This window comes from Emydura macquarii, unplaced genomic scaffold (genome assembly GCF_026122565.2).
Source record: "Emydura macquarii macquarii isolate MOO-44397 ecotype Brisbane River unplaced genomic scaffold, CSIRO-AGI_Emac_v2 contig_2768, whole genome shotgun sequence".
Taxonomy (NCBI): Eukaryota; Metazoa; Chordata; order Testudines; family Chelidae; genus Emydura; species Emydura macquarii.
Window position 1 is genome coordinate 4,865,586 of NW_027132905.1, and position 23,592 is coordinate 4,889,177.

General features: G+C 43.2%; 1 protein-coding gene across 3 annotated transcripts in view; it reads left to right on the forward strand.

Moving 5' to 3' along the window:
• TBC1D9B (TBC1 domain family member 9B) overlaps nt 1–23,592 on the forward strand; it is a 42,537-nt gene that overhangs the window by 12,042 nt on the left and 6,903 nt on the right. For 2 of the 3 annotated variants that reach the window (XM_067567333.1, XM_067567334.1), the window contains exons 4-18: nt 1,442–1,670; nt 2,388–2,646; nt 3,544–3,751; nt 5,230–5,442; nt 6,361–6,522; nt 7,378–7,528; nt 8,045–8,259; nt 10,361–10,478; nt 11,460–11,745; nt 12,493–12,622; nt 13,887–13,985; nt 14,864–14,932; nt 16,108–16,348; nt 16,688–16,753; nt 17,168–17,239. In XM_067567333.1, coding sequence (XP_067423434.1) covers nt 1,442–1,670; nt 2,388–2,646; nt 3,544–3,751; nt 5,230–5,442; nt 6,361–6,522; nt 7,378–7,528; nt 8,045–8,259; nt 10,361–10,478; nt 11,460–11,745; nt 12,493–12,622; nt 13,887–13,985; nt 14,864–14,932; nt 16,108–16,348; nt 16,688–16,753; nt 17,168–17,239 — 2,518 coding nt within the window. Of the gene's footprint in view, nt 1–1,441; nt 1,671–2,387; nt 2,647–3,543; nt 3,752–5,229; nt 5,443–6,360; nt 6,523–7,377; nt 7,529–8,044; nt 8,260–10,360; nt 10,479–11,459; nt 11,746–12,492; nt 12,623–13,886; nt 13,986–14,863; nt 14,933–16,107; nt 16,349–16,687; nt 16,754–17,167; nt 17,240–17,648; nt 17,700–23,592 lie in introns of all 3 variants that reach the window. The other variant, XM_067567332.1, reaches the window with a different exon arrangement.

Sequence of the window (23,592 nt, forward strand, 5' to 3'; positions counted from 1 at the left end):
TTGGTAGTGCCCAAAGGTAAGCATTGGGGGCAGTGCAAAGCTCTCCTGCCTTATTTTGGCCTTTGGCTGAAGCCTAGGGCAGGATACATTATCTGTACTTTGGTTTGGTAGATGGAGGTAGAATTGTAGGTGCAGCCATGGATACCGTTGTGTCCGTATCTTTAAAAACTGAAAATCAAGCTGTTTATAAACTAGTCTGTAGGTCTGAGAATGATGCTAGGAGCTCATGTGATGATCTATCCTCTAGAGGGATGCATGGTGATAAGAGCAGGAAATAACTAAAGTGGGTAGCTTGGAAAGAGTAGCACAACCAAGGCAGTGGCTCTGTCATCAAGGCTGCTGACTCTCTAACAGAGAAAGGCAGCTGTGCTTGCTTAACAGGACACTGCACACACTGACAAGCTAAGAAACTGATCTATTTTTAAAGTTATCCTATTCCTAAAATACATCTGTGAATGTTCTAAAAAAACTCTTTCTAATAGAAAGATGAAAATAGCACACATTTTTGAGTCACACATTGGTGTATGCTCATGGATATAGATAATGCACATGCACTGCTTTGTGACTGTCAGGCAGTTTCTCTTTTTGCATCTTAGCTGTTGAATTTGAATTTTTTCAAAGGGGAAAAAATACTTGATTTTCTGGGTAAGAAGTGCAAGTTGTGGACCATTGTGAAGGAGAATTCTCTATTTTAATCTATCAAAGCTGATAGGGCCTAATTTTCACACTGAAGATACGTGACTTGCAATTGCTTGTCACCACTGAAAATCAGCCACGTAATGTCACTGTAAGTCAATGGTAAGATTTTTTAATTGGTATTGAAAGGGAAGAGAAAAACCTCCATAAAGTAGGAGCGACTCATTACTGTGACCTAGAAAACAAAACATCAAGCCATCATTGTTAGTTGTGACTGTGAAAAATTGTTTTTCTTGAGACTCCTTTGTATCTTTGTCAGGTTCCTTGCCCGCTTCCCCCAACTCTTAGTTACTGTCGGTCATTTCCTTCTGGTCAAACAGACTAGGACAGAACTCTCTTTAGAGCCCATTCATGCTGCCTGCGAACTCCATCCCCTGTAGGGAGCATGTTCACTCCTCAGCAGTAACTGAAATTGACCTCAGATCTTCTGCATGGCAGTGTACAGCTTTACTTCTGAGTTACCAGGACAGTGAAGAGAAGGTCACTGAAATGCTCATTGTAGGCACTAGCTTTAAGTAAGCATTCAAACATAGGTTGACCTTTAACAGGATTCCAACTGTATGATCTGTTGTTCTTAGTAACTGTCTCTTTGTTTTACCTTTAACCTGCATCTGGTGCTGGTTCCCTTGCCATGTTCTTCCTCTCTATCTCTGAGATTCTGCTACCACCCCTTGTGCTACTCAGACCGTAAGTGAAGACAGCACTGACTTTTCCATTTTCCCATCATCCTCTCCTCTCCCTGCAGGGCATTATTGCTGAAGAGAACAAGAATCAGCAGCCCCAGGGTGAGGAGGATCCAGGTAAATTCAAGGAGGCTGAACTCAAGATGCGGAAGCAGTTTGGGATGCCTGAGGTGGAGAAACTAGTCAATTACTATTCTTGCAGTTATTGGAAAGGGCGTGTCCCCAGGCAGGGCTGGCTGTATCTGACTGTCAATCATCTCTGTTTCTACTCCTTCCTGTTGGGCAAAGAAGGTAAGTTATCAGCTTGCTAGGTGCTCTGGTCTGCTACTTTCCCCTTGATATAGTTGATCATTGGTTTGGGCTTTTTTGGCTATCCATGGAAATCCTCTTTTAGCCCCAGCACACAGCCTTAAGACCCCACTTATGCTTGTCATCTAGCTTTCTCCTGACTTTATGGGTAGAATTCTCAACAGCACCTAAATGATTTAGAAGCCTGTGGCTATGTCTACACTGCCCTGCAGTTACAACTACGGTGGTGTGAACAGTGCACATCCAGGAGCTGCACAGTAAGTCCCCCACATGGATGCTGCAGGCGCAAACTAAAAGATTCCTAGCTGGCATTAATGCAGTCCTGTTCGGGGTTTTGTTTTGGAGTTTTCAGATCTTGATGGCTTTGGCCTCAGGAGTTACTCCATCACAAGTAGTTATCTGCCGAATACAAGATATGAAAACCAGAGAAGGTGTAATTAGGAGTATGCACTGATTCAGCAACATTCAGATGGGATCCTGTATTGTTTCATAGACAAGTAATTCCCAGGTGGTGCTTTCTTTATGGGAAAGCACTTTGGGAGACCCAGGTTAAAGTTTGAAGAAAAAAATTGCCCAGGAATGGGAAAAGAAATAGTAAGTCTTGCTTTACCTTGCTTGCTACTTTGTCTTCTCTCTTATTGGCTGTGTGTATTTTGCATCACATTGTAATTGGTGGGTTTACTTTGGGTGCTTCCTTAGTGACCTTGGTAGTCCAGTGGGTGGACGTGACACAGCTGGAAAAAAACGCCACACTGCTGTTCCCTGAGTGCATTAAAGTGAGTACCAGGGACAGCGAGCTTTACTTCTCTATGTTCCTCAACATCAATGAGACCTTCAAGCTGATGGAGCAGCTGGCTAACATCGCCATGCGGCAGCTATTGGACAACGAGGGCTTCCTGGAAGACAAGTCCCTTCCCAAGCCCAGCAAGCCTCTAAAGAACATCTCTGCACTCAAAAGGTGTGTATCTCTTCCAGCAGTGGGAATGGGGAATGAAGAAAGGGAACAAGAGAATCAAAGACTGGGCCTATGTTATTTGGTAATATTGATATTCTTTAGCATCCAGAGGCCCCAATCTGAATCAAGGCTTGATTACTTTCGGTGCTACATAATCTCTGAGTCATCCCTCCTTATAATTTATGCTCATTTTTGTCTTAGCTGAGTACAATTTATCTATTTTTTAGACAAGTTCGATTTGTTCCCCCATGCATGAAGGCACAGACTAAACTTTCAACGATCCCTGTCTGAAAATAATCACATAAGCAGAATTTGCTTCTATTGGAGATGACAGAATCTACAATGCCTTGTGCTTTGGTACAGTAATGCATTGTGGAAAAGGGAAGGCATGCAACTATTTAGAAAATTGCTTTCAGGATTCCTATGTTTTCCTGCAATCCTCCACTCTGTCTTTTTAAAAATCTTTTTAAAAATCATAATACACTTATAGCATTTTACATCTTCAAAGTACTATACAAATTTTAATAGTTAACTCTGTTTTGGGATGGAAGGTTGTACAGTCATTTAAAGCCATCCGCCCTTCTGTCCAGAGTTTGAACCTTGTGATGATTTGCCTTAAAGTACTTGTCTACGAGATTAAGGTATATCTTGCGTTTATGAGATGCACCTAAAAGAGACCTTGTTCTATTTTTAAGTACTTGTGTTCCAGAGAATGTGTTGGTGTTGTGGTAGATCTCATATTGAGAAGTGACCAGTGAGAAGGTGAGATGCAGTCTTGCAGGCTGTGACTGGAATGAACCTTTGGTTATGATGTTTCCTTCTTAGGGTTTTGAGGATGGAGGGTGAGGCCATCCATTCCTCCCAGTGTGCGGATTACCCTTCTGTCTTTTTTTCCTCCAGAGATCTGGATGCTCGAGCCAAAAATGATTGGTACCGTGCCACCTTCCGACTGCCCAAGGATGAACGCCTGGATGGACATACAGACTGTACCTTGTGGACTCCGTTTAACAAGATGCACATCCCTGGCCAGATGTTTGTTTCCAACAATTACATTTGTTTTGCCAGCAAGGCAGAGGAGGCCTGTCACCTCATCATTCCACTCAGGGAGGTGGGAACCTGTTTGAATGAAAAGCCACCTATGCATCAAGACCACAAGTTTTTGGTCTTTAGGTTTTGGGTGTTCCTGGTGCTTACAGGTTGTGAATCCTGATTTCTCTCACTCACACACTCTCTCTCACTCACACACACTCTCTCTCTCACACACACACACACACACACACACACACACACACACACGTTAATCCATAGGTTGAACAAACTGTTTCCCAATAAATGGCAGTTTATTTAGGTACTGGAAGATTCTTTTGTAATTGGCAATAATTCTAGCAAAAGACTAAGATCAGTCCCTATTGAAAGAGAAATCTGCCTCCAAACCCCCAGTAACAGGGAAGGAAGCAAAAAGTAGAGAACACATGCAATTTTCTCCAGTTACCATGAGACTGCTGACTAGCAACTTTGTTTCTTATCCAATTCTGGAAGTATCCAGGACCAAACTTTCAGTATTTAAGGAAGTCTGTTCAAAGGACATTGTGAAATCCTATGATTTTTTTTTACTTTTAGATTTCGTTTTTCTTCTCCTGTTAGTGAAAAGAAGAGATCTTGGCATCTTGAAAGTAGCCTGTGCTCGCTGCACTGCCTCGTCCGTTCCTATTTGGCAAACAGATTTTTATTCTATTTTTAATGAAGCTGAAATGCACCTTGCTTGTGTGCCATCATTTATTAAATCTGCACAGCTCTTTCAGCAGCACTTGTTAACTACCTGTACAGAGCCAGAAGGAAGGGGGAAGAACAACACAATTTTGTGTAGCTCTTATAAAAATAAGCTTACAGGGTTCCTCACTCTGTTCTGTAGTAGTGGAGACAGGGCTACTGTTAAGCTGTCAGGAACAACTGTTTGTGCAGAGTGGAAATGAGCATACCTTTCTGACTTGGCATTTTTTCTCCTATTCAAGGAAAGTAGGATTTTTTTTAAAACAAATTCTGGTATTTTTTTATTTTGTTTATATACTCAATTTTGTAAACAGGAAACAAGACAAAACCTTATTCACAGTATATGTGTTTTTATTCTTTCCATTTAAAAGGGGACTCAGCATCTTAATGGGGGGGCAGTGAAAGGTTTGTCCTTCAACAGAGGAAACTGAGGAGAACCCTCTGATCTTTCTGTGTAAACCAGAGCACATGGCAGGCATAGGGAAGCAGGTGTTTCGAAAGCAAAGTAAACTCCTATTTGTGGGGGTACTTAATCAGTTTTCTCCCCCTTCTCTCCACACTAGCCACCACTATCATTCCTGTAAAAACTACATCAGCTACAGCAGAGCCTGGTGGCTGATACCAGCTTGCAGAAACAATCTGTATTTTAACGATGGAGTGATGTGTAAGCAAAATATAATACCTGGAAGACAGTCCAGGTTATAAATGTTTTATAGCAAGTTTAAAATGGACTCCGAGATGCAGGTCCAAATTTAAGATCAAATGGAAATGATGGAGGCCTACTGGATCCAAATTGCCTGTGCTTGTCTTTTCTAGGTGGCAATTGTTGAGAAAGCAGACAGTTCCAGTGTCTTGCCCCGCCCACTGTCCATCAGCACCAAAAGTAAAATGACCTTCCTCTTCGCCAACCTGAAGGACCGAGATTTTCTGGTACAGAGAATCTCTGACTTCTTGCAGAAAACACCATCAAAGAAATCAGATGGCAATGGCAGAGAGTGGAAGGGAAGCTTCAGTGACACTGGATATGAGGTACTAGGGCAGGGTTCTAGAGTGGGCTTTCCACCCTTCCAAAAAGATGTTCGTTGCATTGTCTACTCCAAGAAATGGAATTTTCCTTTCAGAATGCAACTCTCAAAGCTGGAGTCTGACTAAGCTCAGACATTTCAAGGTCTTTATAATGAGGAACAGTGGAAATAAGACCTAGGCTATGTCTACAGCAAATTTGCTGCTGTCAGATTGATTTTTCCAATTTGATTGAGTGGCAGTGAAGACACGCTCAGTCGATCCAGAAGTCGATTTAATAAAACCACCTCCCCAAAAAGTGTAGCCCTACATTTCCCATCAGCACAGCAGGACGGCACACTAAACAGAAGTTATGAAGTCAATGGGAGTTACACAAGCTACTCTGCGTAGCTTGCGTAACTCCCGTCAACTGCTGCTGAATTTCACTGGCAATGTAGACCAAGCCCTATTTACATCAGTTTCTCGTTTGTGTCACCGTTCTCTGCAGATTAGAGAAGTTACCTATTTCATTGGTTAGAGTTGAATTACAGTTTCTCAAGATAAAGAAAGCTAGTTGCTGTGAGCATGAGCATCACAGAGAAAAGGGTGTTTATGCTGGGGGAGTGCTGTTGGCAATGGAAAAGAAAGTAGATAGCATCTATTGCCTTGAAAGGCAGAGGAAGAGAGAAAAGGGCTGAAATACTAGACTAGATTGTGCCACTGTGCCCCTGTTGCACCAATTAGTCAGTGTAAAGGGAGCAAAAACCTCCTCCTAAATCCCCTGCCAGGGATATCCTCAGCATGGGACAATCACAGAGATGTCAGCATATTGTGGAGAGAGGTCTTCAGCATAGTATTTGGCCACACAAAATGTGCTTGCAAAATAAACAGTAGAAGCTTATTATGCTTTAGCTTTTTCTCAGGCTATGTATTTTTGTTCTTCAGGAATTTCCAGAGCTGTCTTCCAGCAGTCCACCTGCAGTCAGCCCAACCTCTACTCTCAACAACCAATTGGTCAGCTTCTGCACAGGGGAGGTGCCAACAGCCTCCCAGGGACTACTCAAACTCTTCAGGAGAAACTCTGAGGAGCTCTTGGGACCCAAAGGGGTATAAAAACTGCTTATGTTTAATGTAAAACAATTAATTCCAAGGAGTTTGGTGTTAGTTAAAGTGAAGTGCTGAGTAGAACAGGCAGACATAGTGAAAGCCTTCTGATTCTTCATTCCATACTCCAAAGCTCCATCAGTGCGTCTCCCCACTGACTTGTGTCACCAGCTGCCGTTCCACAGCTAGGTTCGCATACAGCTCTGAAAATGCATTTTCACTCTAACCCAAGCACTACCTTGATTTTCCAGTCGTGGGCTACGAGAGCAAAGACTGCCAGTTGTGCTAAATTCTTGTGCTTTTGCGATGTCGACAACTATACATTGAGTCATTTACGCTATCACTTTAGATTTCCTAGAGCTTTAGCTTGGGTACAGGGAGATGATAATTGTATCTATGTAGTAAGAGAGCACCCTGACTTGGTTACATTTGTGTTGTAGATAAGAAATAAAATGTAGATTGAAGCCATCAAACTCATTTCACTTGTGATCTATTTAAAATTAGATCTTTGAGATGAAGGGTGATGTGTATTAACCCACAACGCCATCCATCAGATCCTCTACAAATGCCTCTTTTTATTCAAATAAAAGCTGTCAGTGTCACATTTTAATGAATTTGCTTGTACATTTTGGCTGTGAATATTTAGAACTTGATACAGACGATCAATTGTTCATGGATTATTTATAATAGTGACTATAACACATCATAGGGTAAGAAAGAAGGAACAGTTTAAATATGGCACTGTATTTCCTTTGTCAAGCACAGGCTTGAGTATTCTGAAACCACCCATTCATTCTATAGGTGAAGTTGATTAAAATGCTTTAAGTCCATCCAAATGGCTTTGTTTTTCCCCCTTAGGCAAAGGAGAAGATGAAGGAAGAGTCATGGAATATTCATTTCTTTGAGTATGGGCGAGGAATGTGTATGTATCGCACAGCTAAGACCCGTGAACTGGTACTAAAAGGGATCCCAGAGAATCTTCGTGGAGAGTTGTGGCTCTTGTTCTCTGGTGAGAGGCTCTATTGGACACTCAAGACCGTTCCTAAGTAACGGGTAGCGCTTCTGCAGTTAACAAATATCAGGCCTTCTGCAAATGTCTGAGGATAGGTCTAGGTTGCAAGAGTTAAATGTTTATATCTAAATGGATCACATTTATTTCTAAATTAATCATTTAGTCCCAGGTGTACTCAATCTGCATGAAGCTTTAGAAAGACCCAGTTTCACACACAGTCTGAATGTAGTGGCCTCCCTTTTCCAGTAGATTATGATCTGTTGCTTGCTAGGACTGCATGTCAATACAGTGACAGCATAGTCTAAATGCTCTCTTCTCCCAGGCTCTACATAGTCTTCTTTGTTTGGATTCTGACATTCAAAAGCTGGGGAATTATCTGATTTAACTATAGATTTGTTTCTGAACCTTGGGATCTGCTTGTAATCACTGGGTATTCTACACATACACTATCTGCCCCTTCCCTGAAGCTTTGGGGGCAAGTGAGTGAAGCAGTGCCTGTGTCTGTCATTGTAGGGGCCTGGAATGAGATGGTGACTCTTCCTGGGTACTATGCAGAACTGGTGGAAAAGTCAATGGGAAAATACAGCCTTGCCACAGAGGAAATAGAGCGAGACCTGCACCGTTCCATGCCAGAGCACCCTGCATTCCAGAATGAGTTGGGGATCGCTGCCCTTCGGAGGGTCCTGACAGCTTACGCATTCCGAAACCCCACAATTGGGTACTGTCAGGTAAGAGGGGAGCATAGACTAGCCACCCCCATGCATTGGACATTACTGACAGTCAAACACCCATTTTAAAGGTGTTTCTTGCTGGAATTTAGAATCCTCCTTGATGCTGCCCTTATACTTTAAGGTGGGGACTGCTTTCTTGTAAAACCATAACTGTCCTTTGGATATGATATTAAATCAGTTTGTGCTGCCTATCTCTAGTGGCTGTGAGCCACAGAATATTTTACTAGTTTGGGGAGAGCCCCAGTGTCCTGGCTAACATTCCCTCACTCAGTAAAAGCACCTTTTAGTTTCTGAGAACTGATTGAGAGTACGAAGACAACTGTATTGACCATGCACTGCTGCATCAAACTCATTACTTTGTAAACAGCTATAGGATATCCAGGGTATGAAAGATACTATAGAAACTCAGTTGTTTTGTATGTCCTTTGGATATTTGCAGCCTGTTTCATGCTGCTCTATTAAAAGCTGTCTCAACATTTTCAGTATAAATACCATTTTCAACATTTTAGTAACCTGGTTAATTAATACTAATACTTTGCATCCATAGATCAAAATGCTTTACAAAGGTAGGTGGAGTTACCCCCATTTCACAACTGCAGGAGCTGAGGCTTAGAGTGGTGACACGCATAAGGTCGTGAATGAATCAGCTAAGCTGGAAACAGAACATAGATCTTGTGGCTCCCAGTCCTATATCTTATACATAGGAGCATAGTATTTTAACCACATTTATCTCTCTCAAGTTGAGCAGGATAATGTCCCTGTTATACAAATAACAAATATCACAGGATCTTTTTCAGGGGATAAGGCAACAAGCCACATTTATTGTGAATACAAAAATTTGGTAAATAGTATCAATAATGCAAATACCAGGGAAACAGTATCAACACTGTAACAATATCAATATTGTGCTTTACAAATACAGAGATTCTTGCTAATAAAGTATACTTCATTGACATGTTTCAATTGGTACTTTCATTCACCCTCATACACACAGACAGGCATACACAGACAGGGAGACAGACAAACATATATAGGGGCCTCACAGATATTATAGTTACCAGCTTCTTGGTGCTCGTGGCAGTCACTGCCCAGGTGACTGTAGCACAAGGGTGAGGAGCAAGGTTCTGCCGATGCGCATCGGTACTCCTGGATGGTTGGTGATGTAGACCTGAACCTCCAGCCTTCATCTTTCTGTCCCATTTTATAGGAAAAAGATCCCATGTAAGTCTATGGGTTTTTGCTCTTTCATGCTGCATCTGCATTTGGTGTGATCCCTAATCACCCACATTGTTGCAAGCCTGATCAGATTTTGTTCTTTGAAGTGGGTTGACTCCAAAGTTATCAGAGTGGACTCCTCTTTGGCCATTTGAGTGGTAGAAGTTATTATCTTCGCTCCTTTCTTCCTCCCTCAAACATTTGAGGTGAGGCTGGTGTTTTCTTCATCCTGTCCCTTACTGAGACCAATTGTTCAATCACTCTCCCTGTCTACACCCATCTCAATTGCTCAGCCATTCACACTTCAATCACTCAGTGCCAACTCCTAGCTGAAGAATGTACTTGTCTTTTAAAGCAAACATTATTTCATTTTTGACTTAAGCACATATAAAATAGGATTTTTACAAATATTCTGAAAGTGGGTAAAATCAACGGATAAAATTGTCAGTGGAGTGGTTTTACTAATGATCTTAAAACAGATAGAATTATTCAAAGTAAAGACAGACTTGAATTATTACTAAATAATAACATTTGGAACCATGTCAAACTGGAATGTAGGACTTACAGAGAATAGCTGAGACAAAAATCTTGGATCTCTTGTTCCAATGATATGCAGTAAATGAATATTTTAAAGAGACTGAAGTGAACATTTCAAATGGTAGAGCAATAAGAGTCAGCTGAGGTTTTAGCTTTTGATTAGAGGTGCAGTATATCAGGCTGAAGTGCCTCTTGGTAGGAAGAGTTGGGGGTGGTGTTTGTGGCTCTGTTCTTTCACGTATTTCATAAAAACAGGTTTGGGCCAACATCCCGCTACCTTCCTAAACAGCCTAAGTTAGTGTGGTTTCTTCTCTCCATGCATGTGTGTTGCTCTACCTCCTCCCAGGCCATGAACATCGTGACATCGGTACTGTTGCTGTACTGCAATGAGGAAGAGGCTTTCTGGCTCCTAGTGGCCTTGTGTGAGCGGATGCTTCCGGATTACTACAACACCAGGGTAGTGGGTGAGTCATTGTCAAATTCACCATGGGAGCTGGCATTTCCTCCTGTAATACAATCAGCAGAACTCAAGAAGAAAGAATATTTGTGTTTATTAACAGACCATTAAACACAGTGAATTTGAAAGAGTGGGGGACACTAGCAGGTGAACGCTTTGGCCTCATAAGTGACGAGTAGAGAATTTCTTGCAAATTCTAAATTTCCAGTTATTCTCCCTGGAATAATTCAGTTCTTAGCACTTCAGGACCAGAAAAATATTAATTGGAGGGAAGCCAGAGAAGAGTTCAGAAATGGGAGGGGGCTGGAGAGCTAGCCTTATAAGGAAAGATTTAAAAGAGCTAAATGTGTACATGACTAAGGGATGGGGAGGGCTGTAACAGTCTACCAAGTATTTGAAGGGTGTAAACACAAAGGGATGGTGGCGGGAGTTATTTAGATTGTTACATGAGGGTACAATTAGAAGTTTTGGAGTTAAATTAGAAGAAAATAGCCTGACTATCAAATACTTCTTGACTGTGAGTTCAGTTAGGTTTTAGAATAGTCTCCCCAGGGAAGTTGTGGAAGCCCCATTGCTTGGAACTTCTAAAATTAGACTGTATAAAACACTAATGTGTGTGCTCTGTAGGCGACAATCCTACGCAGTTCTTCAATTTTAATCTCTCTGCTTCTGTGTCATTTTTCAAAAAATAATCCTCCACCCCACCACCCTTTCTTCTGGTGGGATGCACAGATTAATCAGAGGGACTTGCTCACCGCAGGCTCTACAGTAACAAATCACATGATATTCCCATGTATATGCAGAACTCTTTGATTATATTAGTGAGGGAGCCAGGAAATAAATATGACCACAGCTTTATTGATTTCAGCTCTCTTGAAAACTGGCTTGTTTGTGACTGGAATCAATATTTATCCAATGAGCATAGATTTACTTTACTTTGTGGCCAGTCCCATGATACCAAATTGTCACTCCCCCCTTGTCCTTTCAGGTGCATTAGTGGACCAGGGCATCTTTGAGGAACTCACGCGAGACTTCCTTCCACAGCTGTCAGAGAAGATGCAGGAGCTGGGAGTGATTTCCACCATCTCTCTCTCCTGGTTCCTCACCCTCTTCCTCAGCGTTATGCCCTTTGAGAGTGCTGTGGTCATTGTTGACTGCTTCTTTTATGAGGGCATCAAGCTTATCTTGCAGGTTTCTCTGGCCATCCTGGATGCCAACATGGAGAAGCTGCTAAATTGCTGTGATGAAGGCGAAGCCATGACTGTCCTGGGCAGGTAGCCTTCATTACTCTTCTTTATAATTAAATCAATGGCAGTAGTACTCCCTCTTCCACAGTGGTGTTAAATCCTTAGTATTTTTCATGCTCCCACAATCTTCATTGCTTAGCAGTTAGAACTATCTTTACTAGGAAGAAAAACCCATTCTGTCCTACCCCCAGGAATCCAAAAGCATTCAGTTGCCTTTCTTCTACTGCATCCAAAAAATGGGTTCTCATGAGAGAAAGCTCAAGTCTGAAGAGTTCCATCATGTCTCCCAGAGTCCTTTGGAACCTCCATTCCTGACACGATGCACCCCTGCTTGAATTTGAAGTCTGATGGGTTGCTGCTACTAAATCTAGGGAGAATTCTGCTCCTCTGTCAGTAACAGCTCCTAACAGGAGGAGCCTATTAAAACCTGGTGAGGTAAATCTTCCTGTAATGTAGCAAATGTAAGAAGGCTTCCTGTAGCAAAATGAAATGTTGATCAATTCCAAACATGCCACCACCTGCACCTTATTTTTTTGAAACCTCATTTAAAGATGGGTGCTCTGAAGAATGAAATGAAAACTAATTGTACTAGAGTGAAGGAGACATTAGTGGAGCTAGGCAGGCTAGCTGGGAGGAAATAAATTCTCCTAGCCAATAAGATTGACTGTCCAAAGGAAGTGGGAATAATATGTTTAAGATCTTACTTGCCTCCTTCTTATTTCTTGAGATTGTGTTAACCCAGAGCCCTGCCTTTGTTCCTGTTTATCCCCACAGGTACCTGGACAATGTAGTTAATCGACAGAGTATTTCCCCACCTATTCCACACCTGCATGCCTTACTCACAAGTGGAGATGAGCCACCGCTTGAAATTGACATCTTTGAACTCATCAAAACATCCTATGAGGTCAGAGGCGGGGTTAATTTTTACCTGAGTGATCTTTGCCACTTAAGGCCCCAGTCCTGCATTCCTGAGGCAGCCAAGACTCATAGGCTTGACTAGGAGTTTGGATTACGCCAGGAACGCAGGATTGGGCCACTAGTCTTCATGTTAAATATGAAGGGAGTTCAACCCTGTTATTGTTGTTTTCAGATTCCATGGAATCTCACCAACCATGCTAATTCAAATTGAAAACTGATTCTCAGTGCCTACTAAAGCTGATGGGTCCGAGATTCCCTCCATTCTGTGGCGAAAAGTTTTAGTCTGTTATTTTGCAGATGGGGTTAGCCAATGCCAGGGAATTGTGGAGGTAATTTGATTACTGAATATTAGAATGAAAAAAAAATATTTTGGAGATAAACTTTTGGAGAGTTGTGAGTAATGTTGCACAAAACTCATAGTGCCATGTTTGGCATGCTCAAGTCTCGGAAGGCGGAGGCAGCAGCCATGAATCCAATGGGCCATATTACAGAAATAACAATAGCTCTCTCTGGTTCCCAACTACATTTTTACTGAAGTAACTCTTCATTGATGACGACAAGACTATATTTGCCTGGGGGGAAAATAGTTTATTTTTATGGTTAATTACGAAGGCTGTCAGCAGTGCACACTTGACACATCCTCTCTCTCAATGCAGTGAAGAAAATTGGGAAATGACATAGTTTTTCAAGTGGATTTCTTTTCTCTGCTACTCTCTCTTCCTCTCTGTCTTCTATCATTCTCCTTTTCCTCTCACTTCAGCTCACCTTTATGCTGTTCTTCCCATATGCTTTACGTTGCTTTCTAATCTCATTTTCTCACTAATTTATGCCTCTTTGTCTCCAAGGAAATCCTGTTGCTGTTGTTGCACTCTCTTCCTTCAGACCATTCACCTTTCTGACTGTTGTTTCCTTCTGGTTCCTTCCTTGTTAAAGGAGCATCACCCAAGTCTTTTTACTTGTCTGATAAGTGCTGTTGAGAAAAAGCCCTGCCCCCTTATAGGTACATCACTCAATTTGAACATGGATTCCTAATGATTGCTAGAACATCTCATCACGTGTTCTTATATTTTCCACCCAACAATTAACAAAATAGTCTTAGCATGTCATCTCCATTAGCAAAAAGCCATTTTTTCCCTTTCAGGTCACTTGTAAGGTGATTCCAGATTTTGCTGAACAATATGTCACTGAATGTGAGACATTCTCTTATTGGTTGTTTGGGGTGACCTGGTGTGCTTTCTTCCTTACTATAGAAATTCAGCAACTTGAGGGCAGATGACATTGAGCAGATGCGCTTTAAGCAAAGATTGAAGGTGATCCAATCCTTGGAGGACACAGCCAAAAGGAGCGTGGTATGTAACACCCAGATTAAGTAAGCTACCAGTTGGCATGTTAATGCAGCGCATTTTGCTTTGAGCCCTCTGAAAATCTGCTTTGTAGCAAACCCAGGATGAAGTGACTAAAGAGATGATGGTTAATGTGGAAAATGTATCGGCTGGCTTGAACTTCCATTTAGCTCTCATTGATCTAGTCTAACGAGTTAGGTTGAAGAGCAGAGAAAACAGTTGAAGTTCTAAGATATGACCATGGTAAAATTTCACTGTAGGCAAATCATTGCCAGCATGAACCACAACAGGCCTTGTAACACTTTCCACTGGTTAGAGCTGCCTGTATTTGTTACTCTTCCCCTCGGTTCTTTGAGGGTAGCAAGATGGCAGATCCTGATGTCCTTCCCACCCAGAGTGCATGCTGTGATGTTGGGAGCAAAGGAGGAGCATCTTCATCTTATTGCCATTTTACTCTTCTATTTGTGCCAGTTGTGACACCTGTTCCCTTTGCCCCTCCTGCTGTAGATGTCTGACAATAGGTGACTGGAAAGCCAAAAAGTGAAACAAAGGCAAAGAAGTGACATGTTACTTGTTCCCACTTCCAATTACTGTGCAGTGAAAGCAGGAAACACATTTAAGACTTTGAACAGCTTTTAGTTGGGTTTACCCATCTCATTCAAGGAGAATACAGCTGTTCTCTGTGTTAGCAGTTGCTGGCATCTCCCTGTCCTGGCAACTCAGTTACTGTACACTCCTTCCTCCCCCCCCCCCCCCCATGCCTTAGTCAAATCTCTGGGCCTTTTTCATGGTATGTAAAATATTGTTTCTTATAGTAAGTGAATAAGCTTTCCAGTTTAAAAGTAATAAATACATGTTCATTCTGTTTTTCTCCCTTACTTTAGGTCCGAGCTATATCTGGTGACATTGGTTTTTCTATGGAAGAACTAGAAGAGCTTTATATGGTGTTCAAGGTAGGCACCTGGCATGGGGAAGAAGGTGTCCTAGTGACTCTCTCTCAGATACACAGATAGGTATCCAAGATTGAGCGGATGGGGAAGTAATGGCACTGTATTTCTATCCAGAATCTTATCTGTCAGAAGCAGACATGGGACTCTGGGATACATGGTGCCAGTGAGACTGGATCTAGTGTAGTGATCCCCAAACTTCTTACCTCATGCCCTCCCTTTACCCTGACTGCACCCTCTCCCCCTGCCCGGCACTTCCCGTCTGGGAGTGGGACCACAGTCAGGGGGCTGCAGTTGGTGCTGAGGCTAGAAGTTGGGCCACGGTGGTCAAGGCCGCAGTCAGGGATGCTGGAGGGCCTGAAGCTGTGACTGGGTGCTCGGGGGCGAGGCCATGGCTGAGCCCGGAACCAAAGGCCAGGGGCTGAGGCTGGGAGGTGGGTCCTGAGCAGAGCTCGGGGCAGAGTGGGGCTGGGTAGTGCTCCCTCCCTTACGTTCCTCCACGCCACAGTTTGAGGACCTTTGCTCTAATGTGTCTGATTATCTTTTTCACAAAGATGATGAGAACTGTTCACAGCATTTAAATGATATTGCTTCAGAGAGAGAAGCTGGCAATGTTGGAAAGGAATGTTTAGTGCCTAGAGTAGGGGACTGGGATTCAGAACACCTTAGTTTTAATCCTAGCTCTACTACTGACTTGCTCTGTAATCTTGGGCAAGTCACTTAACACCCCACCATGCTTCAGTTTGCCCATATGTAAAAATGGAATGATAGTTCCCTAGCTCCCAAGGGCATTAAGACTCAACGTTTGTGATGCCTTTGAAATGCTCAATTGCAACGTGTCATATACTTGCAAAGTAAGATGGTATGACTTATTCATAAAACTTCCATTCTTGCTCTTTGATAAATCTCTGCCTGAGTCTTCATCCAAATCTGATAGTGCCTTTTGTCCTCCTTGAAATAAGTTTTTGTCCAGTTTGATCAAATCCTCTTCCTTCATTTGTCAGAGTTCAGCCATGGTCACACATGTAATAAAAAGGGGAAGGAAAAAAATAGAGGATGTATGAGCAAAAGTTTTTTCTCTGTATATGCAGTATCTTGTCCATGAGGTATGACTGAATCTCTAAGCCTGAAGGTTTGTGTAACTATTAATAGTTTGACCTATTAACCCTTTCCCCTTAAAGGCAAAACACCTAACGAGCTGTTATTGGGGGAGCAGCCGCACTGCAGCCGCCCACCGAGATCAGAGCTTGCCATACCTGGAGCAGTATCGCGTTGACCTGGAGCAGTTCAGAGAGCTGTTTGCCAGTCTGACCCCCTGGTCCTGTGGCCTCCACACACCTGTATTGGCAGGGCGAATGTTCCGGCTTCTAGATGAGAACAGGGATTCTCTCATTAACTTCAAGGAGTTCGTTACAGGGATGAGTAAGTGTCTTTTCTAGAGATGCTGTGGAATGTTTTAGCAAAGCTTTCCACTATCCCAAACATATAACCATAGAGACACAATGGCATTCATGCAGGAGGGAGGATAATGTCATTACAGTAACTTTATGACAGAATGAGAAATGCCTTCTTGCTAGACAGGTTAAACTTTGCGCAGGATGCAGCAGCACAGGTTTCTTTCTGGACAGAAGCTGCAGCTGCAGATCTTTACAGCTTCCCCTTACTTGTATGGGAACTCTAGAGGTCTCTGTGATGGATCCTGTGTCAGCTGTCAGTGACTCTGAACACTTAGGGCTATTTATTTCTTCCTTCCCCGTACAGGTGGAATGTACCATGGTGACCTGACTGAGAAATTTAAACTCCTTTACAAATTACATCTGCCTCCGGGTGAGTGATCTCTTCTCTCTCCTTCTCTCAGACACCCAATGGTAGCTATCTACTATTACAGACCTGGCTGAGGGGGATCCTTATGTATTTTGCTAGATACTTCAATAAAGCTTTCTGTATTCCCAACCTACTGTGGGGAATGAGTAGATGTCCTACTTCAGTGGTTCTCAAACTGATCTATGAAGAATTTGTTGATGATCTTCAGAAAGGTTGTTACCAAGTCATCCTCATTTCCAGCCACTAAATTTCATTGAAGGACAGCTAAAAATTTAAAAAAGCATTGCTATATATCAATTATCAATGTAAGCAATTGTTGTCGTTTCCATAGGGATGTTGCATGATGGGAAGGGGGAGGTGCTTAAGTAAGCTGATCATCTTCTCTTTCTGTCTCTCTGCCTCTCTCTGCATGTACAGCTCTGAGCTCAGAAGAGGCCGAGTCCGCTCTGGAGGCCACAAATTATTTCACAGAGGATATCACGACAGAAGGTAACGTAACACCTGCTTTAAATTGACTGAGAGGTGAAGGCTGCAAGTGTCTCATGGCAAGTCAGTGCATTTTGACAGGTGACCTACCAAAGCAGGGTTGATCAGTAGAAGTGTTTTAGGGTTGGTTATTGTTGCATATGGGGAGATGGATCAGTTGATGGGCTGTTTAATCTCTTTTCTAGAGGAGGATGCAGCATGCTGTGACTGCTGAGGAGGAATATTAATGATGCTCTCTGCTTTTACCAGCCCATCTTTCCTGTTTCCAAGTTCAGGGTTCTCATGAGAGTCTCACTGTCTCTTTTGTTTGTTTGTTTGTTTTTTCCCTCCTTTATGTGCATCTCTGTTTGGCCACTCACCCTGTTTTCCCTTGGATTTACCCTGCCCTCAAACCCTCTCTCTGCTGCTCCAGTATCTCCTTTTGTCTCAGAGCTGGATTTCTTCTTGCACTGTGAGTCTCAAGGTTAGTCTCTAGGGTGTGTGTACACACTGAGCTCTCTGTTATTATGCTAAGATTATCTGTCAGCGCTAAAACTCCATTTAAAATACCATGAAATCATTTTATCACTGCCTCCCCTGGCATTCCCTCTATACATGCAACACTATATCTACTACCTTGTTTGCCTGAAGTGCATTTATAGATGCCTTTCACTACTTGTGTTTATTCTATCTACTGGATTACATCTTTAATTAAAAGTAGTCACCTTTGGGTATAACAGAGGCTTTGGCCTTGAGAAGAAGTTTAACCAGCAATGGTTATTCCCAGACCTAGAAAAATGTACTTGACACCTACGAGACTGAAGAGTAAGTCTACTAGCCCAGGTAAAGATAGCAGTGATAGCAGTGCTGGATGGCCCCTCCTGAGTCTTGCAGTTTAAAGGAAAGAAGAGTTGTGTACTGTTTAATGTGTACTACAGCATTGTCAATCAACTTCCTATGTAATACACTTTTAAAGTGTAACTTAATACTAGGGCTGATCAAATAGCAGGAAAAAAGTGTTAAATATCTTATTTGATAAATTTCACTAGTATGCATTTCACTAGTATAGTGTGTGTGTGTGTGTGTGTGTGTGTGTGTGTGTGTGTGTGTGTGTGTGTGTGTGTGTGTGTGTGTGTGAGTGAGTGAGAGAGAGAGAGAGAGAGAGAGAGAGAGAGAATATATATATTAGCCAAATAAGGTGTGACTCTCTAAAGAGATGGTTGAATAACGGTATCAAATAAATTAAATAATACTGGTGACATTTGAATAATATATTTGTCTAATACAGAACTGTTCAATCATCTGTATGTATTCTCTCGTTTTTGTTGTTTCGTCTTTCCTTTCCTGCGCTCACTCCACTTTCTCTTTCCTATAATAGGTCATGGGGCTTAGTTAACTTCCATGTCTGTTTCATCTCTTCCTTATCTGTCTCTCTCTCTTCCTTTCCCTATATTGTGGTCTTTTATACCATATTTTTTTTTGCCCACTTATCCCATCAATTTCTCCTTCTTCCTCTTTCCTTTTCTGCCACTGCTCAAATCTATTCATTCACCGAAACATAAGCTGTGTATATGCTAACACTTTTCTTCAGCCGTCTACGATTGGTACTATCAAGCTGTCCTGTGGTGGCTCAAGAGCATGAATACCAACCTCAAGGCAGACTGTTAGGAAGCAGAGCACAAACCCTAAATTGGTTAAGAGTTCTATACTTAACTCTGTAGTGTAGACCAGCCCTTTGTCGACAAAAGTCAGCTTTTGTCAACAAAACAGTGGAGGTGTACACACTGAAATGCTCCTCCCACCGATGTAACTCCCCTGCTATGCCGACATAATAAAATCACTCAACAAGAGGTGTAGGGTTTTTGTCCACAAAGATAGAGCGACACATTGTCAGTGTAACACTGCTTTCCTTACATCTGCTGTTGGCTGTCCACTGGAGCTGTGAAATTGACAAGAAAACCGGGCAGCTAGAGCCCAGCTGTCCCCCGCTCCCCTGGAGAACTGAGTGGCTGGACTCTGGCTCCGGCTAGGGGGAAGAGAGGGGAGATGCCCCAGGTGGCTCCCCCCAGCTCCTGGCAGGGAATAGGGAGTGGGGGGGCAGTCCGCCAGGAGCCTGTAGGGCAGCCAGGTTCCTGGCAGGGAGTTGCCAACAGAGCTGAGAGACCAGGATCTCAGGTCCCTACACTGCCCCTCTTAGGATGGTGGAAGTGCTCCTTGTGACGATGCACACCACTGACCCAAAGAGGGTAGAGTGGACATCAGCCACTGCAGTAATTAATGTGGTGGCTGTAAGTGGACCTAACATAGGTCGACTTATCTTTGTAGTGTAGACAAGACCTTAGATTTCACTAACCAATTATCAAGTATGAACTCCTCAAGCACTATAACAACCTTAGCATGGAGTCACAGACAGTCCTCTTGGGTACTCTGATCTGTCTTGCCACCCCGCTAAACTTATTTTTGTTCTATACAGTCCTTTACATAAAAGAGCACAGCAATATTCAGGTTATTCCCAGTCCCAAAGGACCAGTCACTCCAAGTCAATTGCACCTTAGATCTCACACCAAAGACAACGCTTGTAGCCAATCTTATAATAAATTATCTAATGATTTATTAACTAGGAAAAGGAAACGAGAGTTATTTGAAGGTTAAAGCAGGTAAACACCTACACAAAAATGAGTTTCACTTAAGTTTCAAAAGGTAATCAAAGCTTCTATAATATGCAAGCTTTATATGTCTAGGACTAACCCAGGCCCAAGCACAGGGGATCTTTTGCTCATGCTTACTAGTACTTGCCCTTCAGAATCAAAACAGCATAAAAGATACAGTTTCTCTTTCTTAGGGCCTTTTACTCCTTCCCCCCATCTGTTTCAAGTTCAGTTGTTGGGAGAAATTCAGTTCCCCGTCTCCTCTTCAGTTAGGGGTGGGGAAGAACAATCAATAGTTTTTTGTCCCCTGATGTTCCACAGTGGTTAGTCTGGTGTTTATGGGCCTTCTTTTGTTGGACAAGAGATAATACTTCTAGTGGCAAACTAGTATTTCACACTTAGTAATGCTTCTCTCCTGACTGATTTATGGTTACAGAGCAAACACTTTTACAGTTAGGCCTTGTCTACACTAGAAAGTTTTGTCGACGCAAGTTACAGTGATGATCACAAAGCACTGTCATTATGCTTGTGCCTGTCCACACAGCACTCACTGTGGCTATGTCTGCACTGACGGCGGCAAAGTTGCCGCCATCAGATCGACTTATCTGGATCGACTTATCTGGATCGACTGAGCGGTCAGTGAAGACCCACTCAGTCGATCCAGAAGTTGACGTACTAAAACCACCTCCTCAAGTGGTGTACCGCTGCGTCGACCGGAACACGGTTCCCGTCGGTGCAGTGCAGTTAATGCGCGCAGAAGAGAAGCACAGAAGTCGACGGGAGTTACCCAAGTTCTTTGCGTAACTCCCGTTGACTGCTGCCAAATCGCCGAGGTAAGTGTAGACCAAGCCTGAGTCACCGAAGCGCGTCCACAGTTGGTGCTCTAGCATTAACAGTGAGAGCAGTGCACTGTGGGCAGCTATCCCACTGTGCAACTCATCACCTTTTGCCACTAGGAGTTGTGAGAAGGTGGAGCGGATTGCAGCGCATCATTGGTGCTGGCCAGTGTCCCATGATGCAGTGATTTCCGTCCCACCATTACATGGGTTTCCAATTGCGTTTCATGGCATTTTTCAAAAGCCCCAGTTTCCTGAGCACCCTCCATCTCTATCTGAAAGGATGGATCCTGCACTACCCTCCACTGTTATTGTCAGTGTTCTGAATACATTGCGGTTGATCATGCAGTGTGTCATGAGCTCCCAATAAGAACTGGTATCCGAGACGCCTGACCTGCTGTGTGCCATGCAAACAAACAACACTGGATTATTGTTTGCATTCACGGAGCATCTGCACACGGTGCTCTGCCACTTTTGGGCTAATGAAACAAGTACTGAGTGGTGGGATCGCATTGTTATACAGGTCTGGAATGATGAGCAGTGGCTGCAGAACTTTCGAATTTGCAAAGCCCCCTTCATGAAACTGTGTGGAGCTCACACCTACCCTGCGGTGCAAAGACACCAGAATGAGAGCTGTCCTCTCAGTGGAGAAGCGCGTGGTAATCGCCATGTGGAAGCTGGCAACTCCAGACTGCTACCAGTTGGTCGCTAATCAGTTTGGAGTCAGGAAGTCTACCATTGGAGCTGTGTTATTGCAAATGTGCAGGGCCATTAATCGCATTCTGCTACAAAGGACTGTTAGTCTTGGAAATGTGCGTGAAACAGTGGATGGCTTCACAGTGAAGGGATTCCCTAACAGTGGTGGGGTGATAGATGGCACGCATTTTGGCCCTGGACCATCTTGCAACTGAGTACATCAATAGAAAGGGGTACTTCTCTATGGTACTGCAGGCGATTATAGATCACCATGGATGTTTCACTGACATCAACGTGAGTTGTTCAGGAAGATGCATGACGCACACATCTTCGGAAAGCTGCAAGCAGGGATTTTCTTTCCAGACCAAAAGATTCCAGTGGAGGATGTTGAAATTCCCATGTTGACCTGGGAGATCCAGCCTACCCTTTACTGTCATTGCTCATGAAGCCTTATACAGGCAACCTGGATAGCAGCAAGGAGTGCAGCAATAACAGGTTGAGCAGGTGCTGAATGACTGTTGAATGTGCATTTGGCAGATTAAAAGCTTGCTGGCGATGCCTTTATGGCAGATTAGACCTAAGTGAGGAAAATATTCCCATGGTTATAGCTGTGTGCTCCATAATATTTTTGAATCTAAGAGTGAAAAGTTTCTCCCTAGGTGGAGGGCAGAGGCAAATTGCCTTGTGGCTGAATATGAACAACAAGAGGTCAGGGCTGTTAGAGGGGCACAGTGGAGGGCCATTTGAATCAGGGAGGCCTTGTGGAACTATTTTGACAATGAGCATCAATAAGGTGTCTTTGTAAACAGCACAGCTCCATGCTATGACTACTATCCAGCTTTCACTGTGTATCAATGTGAGCTGCAACCACCGTGTGCAAGAAGCAAATAAAGATTGCTTATTCTTCACAGAGTATGTCTTTATTAAATAATTATTCACAACACACATGGAAAGCTGGACTGGAGAAACCAGTGGGAGCTATAACAGCTGGGTGTAAATCCAGCTATCGTTTTGGAAGCTGTCTAAAGGGATGGAATGAATAAGGTACTAAGATAGGCCAGGAGTTTGGTAGGAATGTGTGGGTGGAGTTTGGGGAGGGCATGGAAAGCAGTTCTGTATTGGCTGCAAGGGTGAGCACACATGAATTCAGTCTGCAGCGTTATGAGTGACTTTAGCAGCTCCGTTTGCTCCTCCATGGCTTTTATCATGCGCTCGTGATCTGCTATCACTTGCTCCTGGTTTTCCCTCCTCTCTTGCCTATCAATTTTGTGATTTTTGGACACAGTGTGTCTCCATGTCCTTTTTTCTTTTTTTTCTGCCTCAGAGGACTGAAGGAATTCTTGGAACATCTCCTCTGTGCTCCTCCATTTTCTTATCAGCTGCAGGTGCTCAGCAGGTATGGAGGGTTTTCCTGTCAAGGGCACATCTGTAGAAGCACAATAAACAACAGAAGCATTATTGTGAGCGCAATAACAGCATTGATGCATTAATGTAAAACACACCTCTTTCTCACTGTCCTCTGGCAAGCGCACAGCTCGATGATCAACCAGGGCATGGTGAGTTGTGCCCAGAGGGAGGAAGAATTCAAGCTGGCAAAAATGTTCTGTGTGGTTGTTTGGAGTATTGATGCAGGTAAATAGGGATGAAATTTCAAATTGTGCAACCATCTTCCACAGGTGGGGGCCATAGAAGCCAATATCTCACTCCTGAGTATAAGCTAGAGTGCATCTCCTCCATGCGAGTAGCTTCAAACTGGGGTCCCTGTGCTGCTCGCCTGTGTGCCACTTTGGTCCCTGCGCAAGTGATTGCTGATTGGCACAGGAAAGTTCCTACAATGGGTGAAGAAACAAAGCAGTTCTGCCGAGGAATCTCCAGCAGACAATTGGAGAGAACCTCCAAGAAAGTTTACTAGAGTTCCCTCTGGGGGGCTCCTGTGAAATCTTGGTGTGTATTAACACAGTTTTCCGCCGCGCTGCCTAGCTGAACAAGGGAATGGGAAGCACATGCAAACACAGCTACTATTGTGTATTTCTATCCTTTCAACCAGCTGTATAATGCAACAAAGCAAAGGACAGCTGTACCTCATGTAACTGAGCATGATCAGCTCAAAAATATCACTTACCCGAGCTCCCTTCTCCTGCATCCTGCACGCCAGAGCTGGAGGGCTGGAACTGGCTTGAACCCTCCTGGGTAGAGA